This window comes from Manis pentadactyla, chromosome 14, assembly GCF_030020395.1.
Source record: "Manis pentadactyla isolate mManPen7 chromosome 14, mManPen7.hap1, whole genome shotgun sequence".
Classification (NCBI taxonomy): domain Eukaryota; kingdom Metazoa; phylum Chordata; class Mammalia; order Pholidota; family Manidae; genus Manis; species Manis pentadactyla.
This window is the reverse complement of record NC_080032.1, coordinates 56,191,322-56,209,871: the sequence shown is the minus strand read 5'-3', so window position 1 is coordinate 56,209,871 and position 18,550 is coordinate 56,191,322. Positions and strand designations below refer to the sequence as shown.

General features: G+C 46.4%; 1 protein-coding gene across 4 annotated transcripts in view; it reads left to right on the top strand.

Annotated features, from left to right (window-relative positions):
* Positions 1 to 16,092, top strand: part of USP18 (ubiquitin specific peptidase 18) — a 57,389-nt gene extending 41,297 nt beyond the window's left edge. For 2 of the 4 annotated variants that reach the window (XM_036932498.2, XM_036932496.2), the window contains exons 4-10: positions 8,690 to 8,769; positions 9,042 to 9,188; positions 9,516 to 9,611; positions 10,040 to 10,207; positions 13,540 to 13,671; positions 14,117 to 14,166; positions 15,446 to 16,092. In XM_036932498.2, coding sequence (XP_036788393.1) covers positions 8,690 to 8,769; positions 9,042 to 9,188; positions 9,516 to 9,611; positions 10,040 to 10,207; positions 13,540 to 13,671; positions 14,117 to 14,166; positions 15,446 to 15,491 — 719 coding nt within the window. In that variant the 3' untranslated portion in view covers positions 15,492 to 16,092. The remainder of the gene's footprint in view (positions 1 to 8,689; positions 8,770 to 9,041; positions 9,189 to 9,515; positions 9,612 to 10,039; positions 10,208 to 13,539; positions 13,672 to 14,116; positions 14,167 to 15,445) is intronic. The other 2 variants (XM_036932497.2, XM_036932499.2) reach the window with 2 other exon arrangements.
* Positions 16,093 to 18,550: the final 2,458 nt, after the last annotated feature.

Genomic DNA, 18,550 nt, shown 5'->3' with positions numbered 1-18,550 from the left:
CAGTGCCTCCAGCCTTACATTCCAGCCTTTTGGTCATAATGGGCGACGACTTGATCTGGCTACTTCTGGCTGACAAGGGGCGTCATGGGGGGGGTTGTTTTAAGGCTGGTTGACGGCCGGAGGAGGCTCAGTCAGAAGGGGCAGGTACCTGTGCAGCAACAGTTGACTGACCTTTATGTGTGACATTTCTGCTATGTGCTGTTGAAGGAACTTGACGGGAGAAGGTGAGGCTACTTCACTATGTAGGAGGAGGAGTAGGATGAGGAGCCCATGGGAGTTGGATCCATAGAGGTCCAACTTGTTCTGCTCTCTTTAGTCAGGAAATATGGTACCATGCAGGGTGTCCTGATAGTTTGGCAGCAGTGGGGGTTGTGAGGATTACAGTGTATGGTCCTGTCCAGTGAGGCTGGAGTGATCGGGGCTGGAGTTCTTTTAGAAATTCCTCATCTCCTGGCTGAAGGATTGCTGCATCCTCTGGGTTGTTGGACGACGTATGTTGGGGTAGGAGCTGGTCCGCGTGTTCTCTGAGAAGATGTCTCAACAGTGAAAAGTAAGGAAGGTAGGAGGCCAAAGGAGGAGAGGTAGTGGGCAGGCATGTGCTCAGTAAGAAGGGCCTGCCATACATTAGCTCAAATGTGCTTAGTTTAGCCAGTCCCCGGGGGGAGCACGCAGCCAAGCAAGAGCGATGGGGAGAAGATCGGGCTATGAGAGCTTTACCTCCAGAGACAGCTTAGTTGGTCCTTTAGGAGACCATTAGCCCTTTCGAGCTTACCCGACGACTGGGGGTGATAGGGTATATGGAGGTTCCAGGTGATATTGAGAGCTTCGGCTATTAGCTGAGTGACCTGGAAGATGAAGGCAGGTCTGTTATCAGATTGGAGTGAAGTGGGGAGCCCGAAACGTGGAACGATGTGTTCCACCAGCACCTGTGCCACTACTGATGCAGTCTCTCAGTAGGTGGGGAAGGCCTCGATCCACCCTGGAAAGGTATCAACTAAAACTAATAAATACTGGAGTTTTTTATGCTTAGGCATCTGGGTGATATTGACGTGCCAGTCCTGTCCAGGGATCGTTCCTCTCATCTGGTGGAGGGCCATCCGGGTCTTCAGAGCACCTTGAGATGAGACACAATGACAAGTAGTGCAGGTTTGGTGCACCTGATCTATTGCCTTGCAGAGACCATAAGGGGCAAATATGGGGGAGAGAAACCAGTGCATGGCCTCCAGTCCAATGTGTAGGAACTGATGAATTTTGGATATGATATCTCTGCCTTGGGCTTGGGGGAGGGCAATTCATCCCCCGAGGTATATCCATCCCTGATCTCCCAATGTCCCCCCTTGATGTAGAAGCAGTTGCCATTCGTCATCGGGGTATTGGAGCAATAGAGAGGGGGAAAGAAACAGCACAGAGGGTTGGCTAGACCCGGATGTTAACTGTCGGGCTGTGGCATCTGCCAACGCATTACCCTTGGTTACTGGATTGTTTCCAGTCTCATGTCCTTTACAATGCATGATAGACACTTCCTTGGGGTCCTGAAGGGCCGGTAGCAGGCGGATGATAGCCCTGCCATTGATGATCGGGGTTCCCTTAGTGGCAAGGAAGCCCCTTTCTTTCCAAATTGCAGCATGAGTGTGTGCAATTAGGAAGGCATATTTAGAGTCAGTATAAATTGTGGCCCTCTTTCTGGCTGCCAGCTGTAACGCCTGGATAAGAGGCATTAATTTGCCCCAGATGGGAGTAGGTTTGCTTCTATCACTTGCGACAGAGTCACCACTGCATAGGCTGCCTTTTGCACACTGTCACTCCCCTTCACCGAGCTTCCGCCCACAAAAAAGTCAAGTCGGTCTTTGAGGGCCACATCTTGTAAGGCCCTCTCTAGGTTTTCTAAGAGCCTCTACAATCTCTACACAGGAATGAGTGGGCTGATCTGCCTGATCACTGATGGGAAGCAAGGAGGCTAGGTTAAGGGGTGGAGAGACTTGTAGGGTTACCTGTGGATGTTCAATGAACAGAAGATGGAATTCTTGTATCCTTGAAGGACTCAAGGACACCAGGGATTTATGACTCAAAATATCTTGCAACCGGTGTGGGGAATACACAGTAATGGGCTGTTGGAGAGTTAATTTCAGGGCTTCTCAGGCCAGACTTCCCTCAGCTGCCAGGGCTCAGAAGCAAGGCTGCCAACCCCTGGCGGTGGTATCTAACTTTGGAGAGAAAGGCAACGGGACTGCACCCTGGCCCCACTGGCTGTACCAGCACTCCAGTGGCCACCCCTGCCCTCTCTGCTGTATATAGGGTAAAGGGCTTAGTTAAGTCAGGGAGCATCAATGGGGGGATGAGAACAATGCATCCCGCAACTGATCAAAAGCAGAAGCCACCTCGGTGGGTGAAGTTAGCAGCCCAGTAGGAGTCTCTGTGGCAGCCTCATAAAGCAGTCTGGCTAGAAGGGCAAAATTAGGCACCCAGTGTCTGAAAAACCCCACCAATCCTAGAAAGGATAGTATCTCAGCTCCTGAAGTAGGTGGCAAGAGAGCTTTGATCACAGTCCCTTGGTTTGCTGTTAGGGCTCTAGTGGTGGGAGTTAGAGTTAGCCCGAAATATGTAACCTGAGATAGAGACAGCAGTGCTTTGGAAGGGGATACCCTGTATTCCATGTCTGCCAGGAAATTAAGAAGGGATGTGGTGTCCAGAACTGAGGCCTCCTTTGAGGGGCTGCAAAGTAAAAGATCATCCATGTATTGAAGGAGAGTACTCTCGCCTGTTGAATGTCATGAGAGGTCCTCTGCCAGGGCCTGTCCAAAAAGATGGGGGCTATCTCTAAAACATTGAGGTAGAACTGTCCAGGTCAATTGTCTAGACCGACGGGTGTCAGAGTCTTCCCATGTGAAGGCAAATAGCGGCTGCGAGTCTGAGTGGAGAGGTATAGTGAAAAAGGCATCTTTAAGGTCTAGTACAGTAAAATGAGAGGTACCGGAAGGGACTTGAGACAGAAGAGTATATGGGTTAGGTACCACTGGGTGTAAGGGAATAACAGCCTCGTTAATTATTCGGAGGTCTTGAACGAGGTGATATGCTCCAGAAGGCTTTTTTACCGGCAAGATGGGAGTATTGCATGGAGAGTTAGTTGGTACTAAAAGCCCCTGCGAGAGCAGACGATTAACAATAGGCTGTAGTCCCCTTCAGTGAGCCTGCGAAATAGGAAATTGAGGCTGAGAGGGGAAGTGGGATGGGTCCTTAAGGTGTATTAAAACCGGGGTGTGGTGGGTTGCCACTACAGGGGTGGAGATGTCCCACACGACCAGATTGACAGCAGTCCAGGAAGTTGGGAGACTCAGGTCTCGGTCGTCTGACCCCTTCGCTGACCAAAGCAATGAGGGAGTCTTGGGCATCCTGTAAGCATTTAAAAGGTGGGAGGGAAATAGAGGCTCCTACATTATGGAGCAAATCCCGTCCTAACAGAGGGGTAGGACAGGAAGGCATGACTAGAAAGGAATGGGTAAATGGGATGCCTTGGAAGGTGCAGGCCACTGGGCCCATCTCTAAAGTCTTGGAGAGGGTTCCCATGACCCCAACTATGAAGACATTGGCAGGGTATAAAGGTCCTTTAAAGGAGGTGAGAACAGAGTAGGTAGCCCCTGTGTCCACCAAGAAGGAGATGGGCTTACCCACTACCCACAGCTTGGCCCTGGGCTCGGCGAGGGTGATCGGGGTGTCTGAGTCCAGGCGTCTTCAATCTTAGAGGATGCCCAGCAGGTCTGAAGGGTAGTCTTTCAAGGGCATCTGCCCCCCACGGGGCTCTGCTGCCGGAGGAGGACTACCCCCTAGTGGATAGTCTACTTTCCAATGACCTTGCTTACCACAGTTGGGGCAGTTTGGTCGGTCTGCGTGGGTTGGGGCACTTCCATGCCCAGTGCCCTTCTTCACCGCACCAAAAGCAAGGGCCCAGAGGTTTGAGTCGATCTTCAGGGACACCCCGATGATCTCCATGAGCCAGCTGCAGAGCAGCTGTTATGGCGCGAGTCTGTTCTGCCATTCAGGCAGCTGACCTCTCACTCTTGTTCTCTCGGGCATGAAAAACTTTGAATGTCATATCTACTAGGTCTCCTAGAAGGGTTTCGGGACCATCCTCAGCCTTTTTAAGCTTGCGCCTGATGTCAGGAGCTGACTGAGTTATAAAATGCATGGCCAGGAGAGGAACCTAATGCTGAGGCCGGGTCAATTTTAGTAAAAGCTCCTAGGGTTTCTTTTAGGCGCTTGAGGAATTCTGATGGGTTTTCATCAGGCTTCTGGGTAATTTCTCTAAGCTTATCATAATTGATGGCCGTTTGGGAGGTTGAGTTCATACCCGTTAACAAGTAGTGAACCATGCGATCCCGGCATGCTTCACCCTCAGGAGAATTGTAATCCCACAGGGGTTCTTGTAGAGGAATAGCTTCTCTGCCTATAGGTTCCCATTCATCTGTGGCTGGGTCTCATTGGCACAGTGCTGTGCTGCTGCCGTGACACGGTCATATTCTTCTGGAGTTAGAGTGGATTGGAAGACTACATATACATCATGCCAGGTGAGCTTGTAAGCTTAAGTGAGATATTTAAACTGTTTAGTGAACATTACAGGGTTGGAGGAAAAGGACCCCAATCGCTGTTTCACTTGGGACAAGTCTGCTAGGGAAAAGGGAACATGAACCTGCACTACCCCCTCAGCCCTCGCTACTTCCTTCAGAGGAGCCATCACATGAGCTTGAGACCGCTGTGACTTAGAGTGGGTTATGGGAGGGCTAGACCACTTGGGCATCAGCTGCAGCGAGTAGGACAGCAGCAGGTTTGAAGGAGGAGATGGAGGAGGTGACACTGACAGTGGGGGATACAGCTTGGGAATCGATGTGGAACTTGAAGGCTGGGGACTAGGATATGGGGGAGTTTTATCCATTTTTTTCTGAAGTGGAGTCCACACCTGTGGAGCAAGATGGCGGTGTGACCAGAAGAGAAGGGGAACAAAATGGTGGAGAGACCGGAAGAGAAGGGGAACAAGATAGTGGAGAGACCGGAAGAGAAGGGGAACAAGGTGGTGGAGAGACCAGAAGAGAAGGGGAACAAGGTGGTGGAGAGACCGGGAGAGAAGGGGAATAAGGTGGTGGAGAGACTGGAAGAGAAGGGGAACAAGATGGTGGAGAGACTGGAAGAGAAGGGGAACAAGATGGAGGAGGGATGGGCAGGTGGTTGAGGACATGAACAGTGAGGAAGGGAGCTGGCCCCCGCGGTGGGCCTGGAGGAGCAGGAAGGGGGGTAGCTGAGATCCTCCACCGAGTCTGTCAGAGAAGAGCCTCCCAGTAATAGGAGTGGTAGAGATTGGCAGTCCTTGGCAGAGGCCTGGGCCAACAAAACTTGGGAAGGGGTACACTTAACACACAGATCTGGGTGGGCGCGCAAAGTCCAAAAAGCATGCACATATGGGATTTCACCCCACTTTCCGCTCCAGTGGCAATAATTAGTCAAGTTGGTGAGGAGGCCAAAATCGAAAGTTCTCTTAGGGGGCCAGCGAGATTGATTGTTCAAGGGATACTGAGGCCAGGCCTGAGAGCAAAGAAAGACCAGCTTCCATTTGCGAACTTCCCGGGACAAATATAGAGTAGCCAAATTAGAAATGAGACACTGCAGCCGGGTCTGAGCCTCTGCTTTCGAGGGCTGGTTCCCCATGTCTGTGCCACTCCCCAACTAATCCTGCTGAGAGGAGCGCCCAGCATCCCAAATGCGCCAAGTCAGGGGAGACGGTCTGGGAGCCTGGGTGAGGGACGTCTCCCACACCGCAGGGCCAGGGGCAGGCCGGATGCCCACAGTGGGTGGGCTGGATGCCCCAACCTGGACATAGCTATGATTTTGGATGGACCAGGTGAAATGGAGTTAGGAAGGGAAACAGACCGGGGGAAACTGAGGTACTCACTGGAAAATAGTCCACACAGCAGAGAGCAGGCTGAGGGCCCCAGGTAGGGAAGGAGGGGGGGGCAGGGCTGCCAATGGCCAGTTGGGGCCCCGCGCTCATGTACCTTCCCAGGTTTTTTCGGCACCAAATGTAAGATAAATTCTAACTGAAATAAGCAGGTGACAAGAGGCAACAAAGGGCCAGGCAGCTTATTTGAGTGCAATCCTGGGCGAGGTTCACCAGTCTGAAACACAGGCTGGAGAAGTCGTGCCTAACCAGATAGGCAGGAATTTTTATAAGCACAGGGAGGGGAGGGGGCAGTGGGCTGTGCCAGGGATATGTGGGGAATTTTTATTGGCTCAGGGTCGGGTGATAGCCAGAGGTCTCCTCCTTCTGGATGGAGGAGGGTCTGCATCCGGGGTTTGTCAGCAGGTCATGGGCCTGGAATCCCGGAAGAGCTGTCCGTTCCTTCTTTATATGGCACAGAGCTATTTGGTGCTTTGTTCCGTTTGCACTGTCCTCGCTTTCCTCCCTCCAGTGCCTCCAGCCTTACAGTCTTGAACAGTATGTCTTCTGTTCTTTCCTGAGGGGCCCCATGTGTCTTTTGGGGCACATTTTCAAATGCAGGCAGTATATGACACTTTTAGCCTTCATTTCTTGCTTGCACAGGGACTCAGAGTTAGCCAGATGTGAGAGATTGGGGCCCTCTCAGGTCACCAGGAATGTGTGAGGGCTTTTAAAAGTCCTCTGTGGACATCTTATTCCCCAGATCCTTCTTTTAAGTTTTGGGAGGCTCTTTTTTTTTTTGCCCCAACTTGTATTGCAGCCTTAGGTAACTGCAGTATTAATCATCATTGATTGTTTTCCACAAATGCCCAGAGGGTCAGGCTTTAAGCTCTGAGTCTGGTCAAATAATGACAACCTCCTTCAAATGAGGCTTTTCCACAGAGCTGCAGGAAACTAATGAAAGTGTCCTTGGGATAGGACCCTGTGGGGCCGGACCCTGTGAGGCGGGACCCTGTGGGGTGGGACCTTGTGAGGCGGACCCTGTGGGGCAGGACCCTGTAAGGCAGACCCTGTGGGGTGGGACCCTGTAAGGCGGACTCTGTGGGGCGGGACCCTGTGGGGTGGGACCCTGTGGGGCGGGCCTCTGTAAGGCGGGACCCTGTGAGGCAGGACCCTGTGAGGCATTCCAGTCCTCATCTGCCACCTCTGGTGGTTGCAGGGTTTCTGGTCTTCAGGGTTATCATAGAGCTGGGAGAAGGAAGTGGGACTAGGCCAAGTGGAAAAAGTCTCCAACTCTGCACTTACTTAGGTTTTAGTTTTTCTGGATTAAACATTCCTAAGACTTTTGTAAATTTTTGGTTAATTTCTGGAGTTCTGAAAAAAATTAGTTTTGACAATTTTGCCATGATTTTCATCACTTTTATGGAGGAGTAGATTATTATAGAGACTTTACCATCCCAGTTGTATTCTCACCTTCCTTCAGCTTTTCATAGCAGTTTGTACACCTTAGAGAATTGTTCTTACTCTTTGAATTATGATTGCATGGACACTTGTCTGCCACTAGAATATAGGTTTCTTGGGGCAGTAACTTCTCTGGCATGTGCAACACCTTGCACATGGTGGGTGTGGGTAAATCATGTGTTGGGCAAGTATCCCTGTGTTTTTCAGATGAACCAGGACTCTTGGCTCCGGCATGGTCAGATGAGGCACACTGCCTTCCCATGCAAGGTGGGCCAGCCTCCTCCGTGTCCAGGGTCGGCTCTGTGGCAGACGGCCTTCTGGAAATAAAGCTCTGGACATAGCATCAGTTCAACCCTGCTACTGGCGTGTTTAAGTTTTAGGGTTATTTCCTTAGAATATCCCTTCAACTAGTGCATAATGCTCACCTGTTATGTGCCAGGTATTGTGCTGGTGCTGTAGATACAGGAGTAAGACTGATAGAATCTTTGTCTCCATGGAGCTTACTGCATTGTGGAGGAGAGACAGGACAAAACAAAACTAAAACAAAACAAAACAAATTAAACACCAAAAACATGAAATACAAATTGTGATAAGTGTCATGATGGAAATAAAATGGTGTGGAGATAGCAGATATGAACATTTAGTACAATTACAATTACCACCTTTTCTTGTGATGTCTGTGCATTTTTGCAGACAACTGTCCTTTTGTAAAATATCTCTCATGTGGTTTTCATTTTATCTTCTGACATTTCCTTTGAATAACACAATTTCATTTATATCTGTACACCACATTTCTAGCCTTGCATTTACTTATATCTGTAGAATTCTTTGCTTTATTCCTGGCTCTTCTTAGCCAGCACCCTCTGTCACTGAGATGTGATCCTTTCCCTTCTTGTTCTCCTAGGTAAAGAAAATACAGAAAGGCACAGAGAAGGTGGCCTTAGGTCCAGTCAGACTACTAGCTTGGCACAGACATAGGAAAGAATCAGTTCTTAACAGTTCATTTTAGTTGACTGGGTCTCCAGGGGAGGCCAGTAGGGCTGGGAGCCAAGCCAGAGGACAGAAAACTTGTGTGACTCAGTGGACTGGATTCTAAGTTCTAGGGGAAGTTCTCAAAAATCAATAGCAAGTTTATATTTCATTTTTAACACCTAACATCTTGTGGAAAACTTGGCCTGAAAAGCAGGGAAGTCCAGGAAAGACAGCATGACGAGAACTCGTGTGCATGTGCTAACTAGGGCACAAGGACTAAGGAGTATTCCTGGTGACCTCACTAATTGGGCTGTTTCTCTTCTCTTTGGCCAGTGTTCATCCAGTATGATGCTGCTCAACTCTACCTCATAGTCTGGAACCTAATCAAGGACCAGATCCCTGATGGGGACTTGGTAAGGCCTGAACTGGAGAACTCAGATGGTCAAGGTGCTGCTCATATAATTTGTCAGCCATAGTTAGTGTGATATGTAGATAGTATTAAAAGAGAAAATGCACATAAAATTCCATAATATTAGTACTGTTACTATTTTACACCTTTTTGAGTAGAGCCAAGAGCACAGTGTCTGCCATTTCTGGAAGTTCTGGGTGGTGGCTCTGGGAATTGGCCTGACTGGAGAGTTTATGGCTTTGTGCCCTTCCTTCCTGCCTCTTCTGTCTCTTGCAGGCAGAGAGGCTGCAGGCCCTGTACACAATCCGGATGACAGAGTCCTTGCTTTGCCTTGAATGTACTGAGGAGAGCAGCAGAAACACTAGCATGCTGACCCTTCCCCTTCCTGTTTTTGATTTGGACTCAAAGCCCCTGAAAACACTGGTAAGGAATTTCTAATGGTGAATTTGCTGTTCCACACAACCCTATCTTGCCAGTGCTCCCTTGCTTCTTCAGTCCACCCTTGGCTTTAAAAAAAACATTTCTATTTCCTTTGCATGGCTTTAAGTTCTTTGATTTGGTGAAAAAAATGTCCCTTTGTCTTTCCTTCCAGTCAGTAGGTGCTTCTTGTGGCCTTGCCATGTGCAGTGCACTGGACCAGAAGTTGAGGGGCAGAGGAGAGTGCCAGAAAGGAAGCTGGGCTCCACTGCAGGGTGGGGGTGCCCTCTAGATGGGAAATGCTGACTCTGCCTTGTCCTTCTCCTGAGACAGGAGGATGCCCTCCGCTGCTTCTTCCAGCCCCGGGAACTACTGAGTAACAGCAGGTGCTTCTGTGAGAGGTGTGGGAGGAAGACCTGCAGGAAGCAGGTACTACCCCTGACACTGGGAGCTTCCCTGTCTGGGGTGGCCCCAGGGAATCCGAGCAGTCCTCACAGAGCCCTTGAGAGGGTTGAGGGAGGAGATCCAAGTCAGGCTAGTCCCTGGGGTCCTTGGGGCTTCAGATTTATAGAGCTTGGATGTGTTCCTCAGGTGACTGAGAACTTTTGAGGACAGGAGAAGGTCCAAGAGCTGCAGGTAGTCATTCCCTTGAGGCCAGAGAGCACCCTAGAGCAGACTGCGTGCTTGCCCCAGAGCTGCAGGAGAGCTCAGTGGAGCTGGCACATGTGGGCCCTGGGCTCTGTCCTCTCAGTCCAGTTCCTTCTCTTGGGGAAGAACATACATCAGCCCTGGTATTTCTCTGATCCGCGCCTTTCAGTGCCTTCGGGTTTCATCCCCATGGTGATTTGCTTCTTCAGGTCTTAAAGCTGACCCATTTGCCCCAGACCTTGACCATCCACCTCATGAGGTTCGCTACCAGGAATTTGCAGACAGAAAAAATCTGCCACTCACTCTGCTTTCCCCAGAGCTTGGATTTGAACCAGGTCCTTCTGACTGAACACGGCGTCTTCAGTGCTGAGGGACAGGTGAGGTGCCCCCTCACCTCCCTTCCATCCTCTGTTCAGACTCAGACACCACATCCACCCATTTTGCTTCCCCTTCTCTTAAGTTGCTTGAAGCCACCCACTCAGCAGAGAGGGCATTTTTGGGTGTCTCATCTGTGGCATTCTCTCATCTCAGAAATCATGTCCTCTGCCGGCTATTCTCAGGATACACAAAGGGAAGATAGCTCACCAGGAGCCTAGTGTAATTCATAGAAACATTCATATTTTCAAGAAATGCTTAATTTAAAAACAGTATTTTAATTATGGAAACCTGTGTGTCCTCAAATGACACTTGTGGTTGTTCCCCCACACTGCCACCCCACCACTTGCTCTTTCTAGATGCTTTTTTTTTGACATCCGAAAGACATTATTTCTAAATATTGGTGTTGTACTCATATACGATAACACTGAGGGAAGGAACCCATAATTCAGGACCTTCCTTTTACATAATATGTGCAATACTTGCATACACATAGGTAAACACATTGGGTTCTAAGTACAGTGCCAAGGTAACTTTCTTAAAACCACTTATGCCCACTTTGAGGATAATAAGAAAGTAGCAAGTTCACTGGGCCAGATTTAATCAGAGTAAAGTTGAATTCAGTTGTCCTGAGCTGATAACATACTGGGATTTCGAGGAGAAAAATGACATAAGTATCCTTTCTCTGTAGGTTTGAAATGCTACATTTTGCAAATTCTGTATTCATATGTATATACATATATGTTCATTTTTGTACTGTCTCTTTTATTTCTCTGGTCTATTTACTATTTGTGCTCTGGAACTATGGTACTTTAAAGACCAAGACCTGCTGATATGTTATAATAGCTCCTGTTGTAGCCTGGTTCTTTACCCCTTCAGGGTGCGTTCACTGCATGGGGTTCTCGTGGACTCCCCTCTAGTCTTCCTTATTTGTACCTGCACAGTATGAAGTATATCTGAAAATTTTTTTCCACTTAAAAAGACTTTGTTATGGAAAATCTTGGGTATATACCAAACTAGTGAGGAATTACTGATGAAGCAGTGTAAGCAGTTATTAAAACTCATGGCCAGTGCTGCTTTACCTACACCCCCATACTCTTTCTCCCACCCTCTACTGGATTATTTTAAAGTGAATCCCAGAAACGTACCATTTCATCTGAAGTACTTCATTATGTCTCTAAAGAATAAGCACTCTTTTATAAATAAAACCAATTCCATCTCTTACTTTCTTAATATTATCTAATGTCCAGTCAGTATGCAGATTTCCCTGACTGTCCTCTGAGTCATCTGTTTTGTTTGAATCTGGATCCAAACAAGGCGCATACTTCATCAGCGTCAGTCTGTTCCTCCTCCATTTTCCCGCCCCCTCCCCATACCCCCTTCCTCCATCTCTACATTTCTTTCTTCTTCTTTTTGGTTAAGTATCTTGTTTCCCCTCCTTTTCTTTTCCTTGCAATTTATTTGTTTAAAGGGTTTAAAAAAATATGTATCCAGATTTGTCTGGGTGGTGTTATTTATCATTTTCTTATATCCCTTGTATTTCTTGTAAACTGATAGATTTTGATATTGCTCTGCATTTAAAAAATCCAGTATAAAGTCCCCAAATGAAAACAGAAAAGTTGGGCCCTCCCTTTTAGGTGACTTGCACTACCCTCACCTCTGTCCCCCTTCACTAGTCCTATTTCAAAGTCTCAGGTAAAGGACATTATTTGGCTGCGTTGAGAAAAAATAAAGCATTCCTGACTAATGTGGAGGTCCTGCTCGCAGTCAGTCAGAGCTCTGTCTCTCCTGCCACTCTTTCTTTTTTGCAGAGAATTACCTCTTCTCCTGACTTTCTAAGATGTGTGGGTGCAGAACGACTGCCGCCCAGTAAATAGGTGCTTTTGGTCTTTCCCTTGCTTGATTGCTTTGTGATATTCCGTGTTATTGATCTCATTCTCCTTCCAAATCTGTCTACTCTAGGGTTCCCTCCTAGGGTTTCTTTCTCCATTGCTGGATCCTTTCCTGCCCATCCTTTTAATGATATTTAATTTGATTCCAGTCCTTCTCCCCATTTTTTGAATGTCATCTACTTAATTCTCATGGTTTCAATGATCATTTCAAACTGAAGACTTGCAAATCTGTATCTCCTGTTCATGTCTTACTCTTGAGTTCCAAATGACTATATTCACACAGTCCCTAAATTCATTTTCATTCTCAATTTTACTCCATATTTAACTTTATAATACCAATCAATATTTCCCCAATTTCCAAGCCAGAAATCTGGACTCATCCTTACAGTGCCTCCTACTTGACCCTCATCCCCACACCCAATGATGTACAAAGTACCTTTCTTTACTTTCCAGTTTTGCACAAATCTGTTCTTCCTCTGTGCCCTCACTCTCACTTCTTCACCACAGGTCACAGCTTGGGCTTCCAAGCCAGTCAGGCCCGGGTTGAAAGCCTGCCTCTTCTCTTTGTAAGCCCTGATCCATGGGTGAATCACTTTACCTCCCGTAGCTTAGATCCCACCTCTGTAAAATAGGATTTATACTAACACTCAGCTTATATGACTGTAGTGAGTATTAAACGAAATAATTCATGTAAAGACTCAGCTAAATGCATAGTGAATGCTAAAAGTTATGATAAAACAATAATTATGTTAACAATGATGACCATTTTAGTGACTGCTACTGTTAGTAATTATTCAGGCTGTCACCATTTCTTCCGTGCACCACTGTGGTACCCTAATTTATCTCCTTGGCTTCTGTCTCACTTGAACTCTCAATCCATTTTTCTAACCACATTATTTCTGTGTGTTTCTCAAACACAAATCTGGTGATGATGTTTCTCTGCTTAAGACCTTCTGATGGCTCCCAATCACTCCTGGGATAAAGTTCTGATTTTTGCCTTGACCTTTGTGGCCTGTACTCCTACGATGTCCCTGCACCCTCCCTTAGTTCCATTTCCTCGGTGTGTTCTGCTCTGTGGTGCTGCCAAGCCTTTGCAATCTCGGAGTCCACATTCATTATCGCCTCTTCCCATAACTTGTCTGCCAGTCTTGTTCATCCTTGAAGATCAGTCCAAGCACGTCGTCCTGGGGAGCTTCCTCAGCTCCTCAACCTTTCCTCAGTTGGTTGTTCCCTCTCCTTTCTGGAGCAAACGTTGGGTCTTCCTAAATTTACCTGTAAATATATCTGGTTAAAACATAGCCTGATAATTCTGGTTTAGTTAGCTGTGAGAATCTTGAGGTCAGGGACCATTTTCTAATTTCCTTGAAGTGCTCAGTGCCCACTCAGAGTAGTGAAACGATGAGGGGTGATGGGTGACTCATTTGTGCCTTGTGTCATTCCAGCTTGGAGGACAGTATGAACTGTTCGCTGTGATCGCCCATGTGGGGATAGCTGACTTTGGTCATTACTGTGCCTATATCCAGAATTCTGTGGATGGAAAGTGGTTCTGCTTCAATGACTCCAATGTTTGTTGGGTGAGGAACATCATCCAAAATCGCCTCTTCCCTGGATTAGCCACTCAAATAAAATTCTGAGCTCAGGACGAGATGGGCCAAGACACACTGTGGTCCTGTTCTCTGTGGGAGGCTTTTATATGTTGAAAACCTTTTTCTTCCTGAAGTACCCATCTGGTTTACAGCTAAGAGTCCACTGAATTCAGTGCCTAGGCTTTTAGTGTTCTGAACTCCAGTGCTCTGTGGGAAACTTAAGGAAGCAAGAAGAGTTAGAAATGTGGAAGTTAGAACTCTTCACTAAGCATAACCAAGTTTAGCCAGAGGGACAAGGACACTAAAAGAGATGTCATATACACAGCATCCTATCAGGTGCTGGGGGTGGGTTTGTCTGAATGAGTTGGGGAGGGCCAGTTTTAGCACCCTGCACTCTCTGGATGTTTCACTTCATCTGTTTGTGTACTTCTAGGTATCCTGGGAAGACATCCAATGTACCTATGGAAATAATAACTACCGCTGGTAAGAGAAGTACTTGCATGATGGGAACCCAGTCTGCTTGCCCAGTGTTCTTGTTCCTGTAGGAGAGTCTTGTGTACTCAGCTGCCTCTTACACTGGGATGACTCCCCACTGGTTAATTGCTCAGCCTCATCTTTCAGTACCCATCCTGCTGTGCATGCTTTTCTCGCAGTTTAGACTCCAGCGGTACTAATGTGTAAGTGGCTCCCCAAACCTCACCTCTTCGGTCGTCCTGCCGTGGCCGTGCACCTGTAGTTCCTGGCCTGTAGTGCTCTATCCTAGGTCATTGTTAGGGCAAACTCCCTCTTTTGCTTCAGGACCCCTGCTCATGGCCTTTTATTGCTCTGCAAAGCCTTCACTGGTTCATCCAGGCAGATTTGTGGAGGCTGTGAGAGTTTTCACTGTATTTTGAGCATATCTCCTTTACAGCAAGGTTCACACTGCTTTGTAATTGCTTACATGACTTTTTTTCCACATTAGACCATGAACTCTTTGGGGGCAAGGATCACTCCCTTCCTTCCTTTGGCACACTGGCTTGCATTTAGGGAATAGCAATACATGTATTTTTAAAAGTCAGTAACTACAGAGGGGAAGCTGGAAAGGTTAAAGCAGAGAGACTTTGTAAGTTTTTCCAGCTGAGTTTCTGGATTGGGGGTGACAATGTATAACAAAGGTGATGTTAGAGATTATTTCAGCTGCAGAAGTAGGCCTATTTGAAAAAGAGTGAATTCAGTGAAAATTGAGTTTGAAATCCTCCTCTGACCTTCCACTGTTTGTCCTTCTCTCTCTGTTCTAAGCATCTGCTTGAGATGCCCACTTGGTGTCGTTTCTGGCTGTTAGTGATCCCCCATAGTTTAGATCAGGCTTTGGAAAATGTTCCCTATAAAGGGCCAGAGAGTAACTGTGTTAGGCTGGGCCTAAATGTGGGCCACACAGGCTCTGTTGTGGCTGCTCAGCACTTCCCTTGTAGGACAAAAGCAGCCCCAGACAGTACATGAGTGAGTGCATGTGGCTGTGCTCCAGTTCACTTTCCCTGTGGAAGCAGGTGTGGATCTGGCTCTTGGGCGCATCGTCTGTCAGCCCCTGACCCAGATGTTACTGAGCAGCTGCTTGGTGGCTACTCCCCTTGTCACTCTTTTTGTCCCCTGAGGTGATAGTTAGATGAAGAGTTGACCCAATGACCTGGAAAGTCTTCTGATGCTTGTCCTTTCTTCAACTAACACCTTATCAGTTAATTGTGAGTGTTTCATTTCTGTTATACTGTTGCATTTTTCTTTCTAGGCGGGAAACTGCATATCTTCTGGTTTACATGAAGACTGAGTGCTAATGGATGTTCCCTAAACCTTCAGAGACTGGCAGAGTATCATTTTCCCTTTTTACTCCTGGATCTGCTGACTCTTCTAAGAGGTTTTGCAATAAGGAGTAGCACTATTTTTGAATTGTATAATTAAAGTTTATTTATACTCATGGATGATTATCAAAATATTTAACAGTGACCCCACACAGGTCTTGGTCAGTGAGAATGGACACTTCCTGCAGCGGGCCCTGGCCACATGGCTGGAGTGGGGTCCTGAGGCTCACTGCTGTGGAAAGCACTGACCGTTTAGTTGGGAGGTTGTGGGAGTCAGGTGCGCCCAGGGGAGGAGAGGCCAGGCCAGCAATAGTACTGGGAGGTCTTCAGGTGGCAAGGAGCAGCGCTAGGGAAGTATTTCGATATTTTACAACCAGAGGTGAGTGTACTGGCTTGTACTGGTGGGATATCTGCCAGTTTCTGTCTCTTAATACTAAAAATTTTAGAGCTGGTATTCCATGAAACTCAAGTGTTTTATATCATCATTCATTTCTTTGATAAATGTGTATTGGTCACTTTACCCTCCCTAAGATAGTGTGCTAGGCACAATAACAAATAAAGTTCTTTCTCTCAAAAAGAGTTTGCACTTTAATGAAGGGTAATTAAAATATATAAGGTGTTGAGAGTTTTTGCTACAGATATTCATAAAGTGACACACTTCGGTTGTGGGGTGCTGGGAGAAGACGTTAGGCTAAAAAGGGGGTTAGGCTGGAGGATGGTTCCTTTGCAGGGAGTGCACACACAATGGCATGGTTGCAGAAGTCAAGGCTCAGTGTTCAAAGATCACCCACAAACCTGGCTCTGCTCCACCAGAGAAGAAAGTGGTGACCGATAGGGATGGAGGTGAGGTGAGGCTCTGAATGTAGAGGGTGTTGAACTACTAAGCTTGGATTTAACTTTGCTATTTCTCTTGTCCCTCTTTCCTTTAGCTTTGGTAGATTGATAAGACCGCTCTTGGACTTCAGGGTGCACGTAACAGAGTGGCCTTTGACCTCCTTTGAACAGAGAATATGGAGGCCTCTCTGATATTGGGAAAGCAGGGTGCACGTAACAGAGTGGCCTTTGACCTCCTTTGAACAGAGAATATGGAGGCCTCTCTGATATTGGGAAAGAGTCCTTTATGCAGTTGGGCTTGGTTCATTTTAGTTCTATGTTGGTGTTTGGGCTGAATTTCCAGCTGGTGGTGAAATATTACATTGCTGTGTTCATTTTGCATGTATCTCTTCTGGGCCCCTTGAAGAGAGCTGGCTGGATGCAAGGATTCTTGAGTCTCTGGTCAAACACTATTACTGTGTCATCCTTTACCCTTCAAGAGCATCCTGTTATTGTGATTACACTCAGTGAAAATGGTGTCATGGGAATACTTTTATAGTGGGGGAGCCGGAGTCTGCAGCCAGATAAGGACACCTTGGAAAGGAGGGATAGAAGAAGGAACAAGATGGTCCTATTGGAACAAGGGGCTTAGAGAAGACAAGAAGATAAGTGATTAAAAGCACAGGCAGAGGAATTATCTTGGAAGAGAGAAGAGGAAGGAATAGAAATAAGGTGCAGAAGGCGGGACAGGGGACACAGAAATTCTCAGTTAAAGAGGAAGGGTAGTAATAGATACTTTTTAATGTACTGGATGGAAGGAGAAGGAAAAATCATCTGAGTTTCTAGAAGAAGCTGGTTTCTAGCTATTTTTTTTCTTTGAAGTGCTCACATATTCACCCATATATCCAATTGTCAAAAAAAAACCATTGGAAGTCCACAATGGTGCTTGATGGACAGGCCTGGTGGGAATACATCTGTGTTCTTGTTTTTTTTTTTTTTTTGAGAGGGCATCTCTCATATTTATTAATCATATGGTTGTTAACAACAATAAAATTCTGTATAGGGGACTCAATGCACAATCATTAATCAACCCCAAGCCTAATTCTCAACAGTCTCCAATCTTCTGAAGCATAACGAACAAGTTCTTACATGGTGAACAAGTTCTTACATAGTGAATAAGTTCTTACATGGTGAACAGTGCAAGGGCAGTCATCACAGAAACTTTCGGTTTTGATCACGCATAATGAACTATAAACAATCAGGTCAATTATGATTATTTATTTGATTTTTATACTTGATTTATATGTGAATCCCACATTTCTCCATTATTATTATTATTATTATTATTATTTTTAAATAAAATGCTGAAGTGGTAGGTAGATGCAAGATAAAGGTAGAAAACATAATTTAGTGTTGTAAGAGGGCAAATGTAGATGATCAGGTCTGTGCCTATAGACTAAGTATTAATCCAAGCTAGACAAGGGCAACAAAACATCCACGGATGCAGAAGATTTCTCTCAAAACGGGGGGTGAGGTTCTAAGCCTCACCTCTGTTGATCCCCAATTTCTCACCTGATGGCCCCCCTGCGACTGTGCCTGTCTTAGGTTGTTCCTCCCTTGAGGAATCTTACCCATCTCCGGCTAACCAATCATCTTCCGGGGCCATACAGGGAATGTAAAGTTGGCAAGTGAGAGAGAAGCAATATTGTTTGAAAAGGTTAGCTTTTTACTTTTTTGCAGATTTATGCCCTGTGGCTTCTATGCCCAGCATTTGTCTTGAGGTATCTTTACCACTTGGAAGAATTATGATACTCGGCAAATTCGATATGAGGCACGAATTCTATTTAAGGGTTGTAATTAGGAAGGAAGAAGAAAAGCTATAGAAGTAGCAGATGGAAGAAAACATGGGAAGATTGGTTATTTCTTTGACATATCTTCTTGTAGAGTAACTTAAGCATGTATAGGTTTTAAACTACTAATTAAATTGCACACACACATTAACATAATGGGAGTATAGTTACATAACCAAAGCAGACCTACAATTACCAGCAATCTCCAGTGAAACCAAGAAAACCAGTTAGGCACCCTAAGCATTTGTGAAAACTTATCTATGATATGATGGATATTGTCTAAGTGAATTTGAATAGTTTGAGAAAAATCCGACAATTTAAAACAACACATTCCTGGGAACTGTTCACATCCCATATGTTCTTTTAACAGTA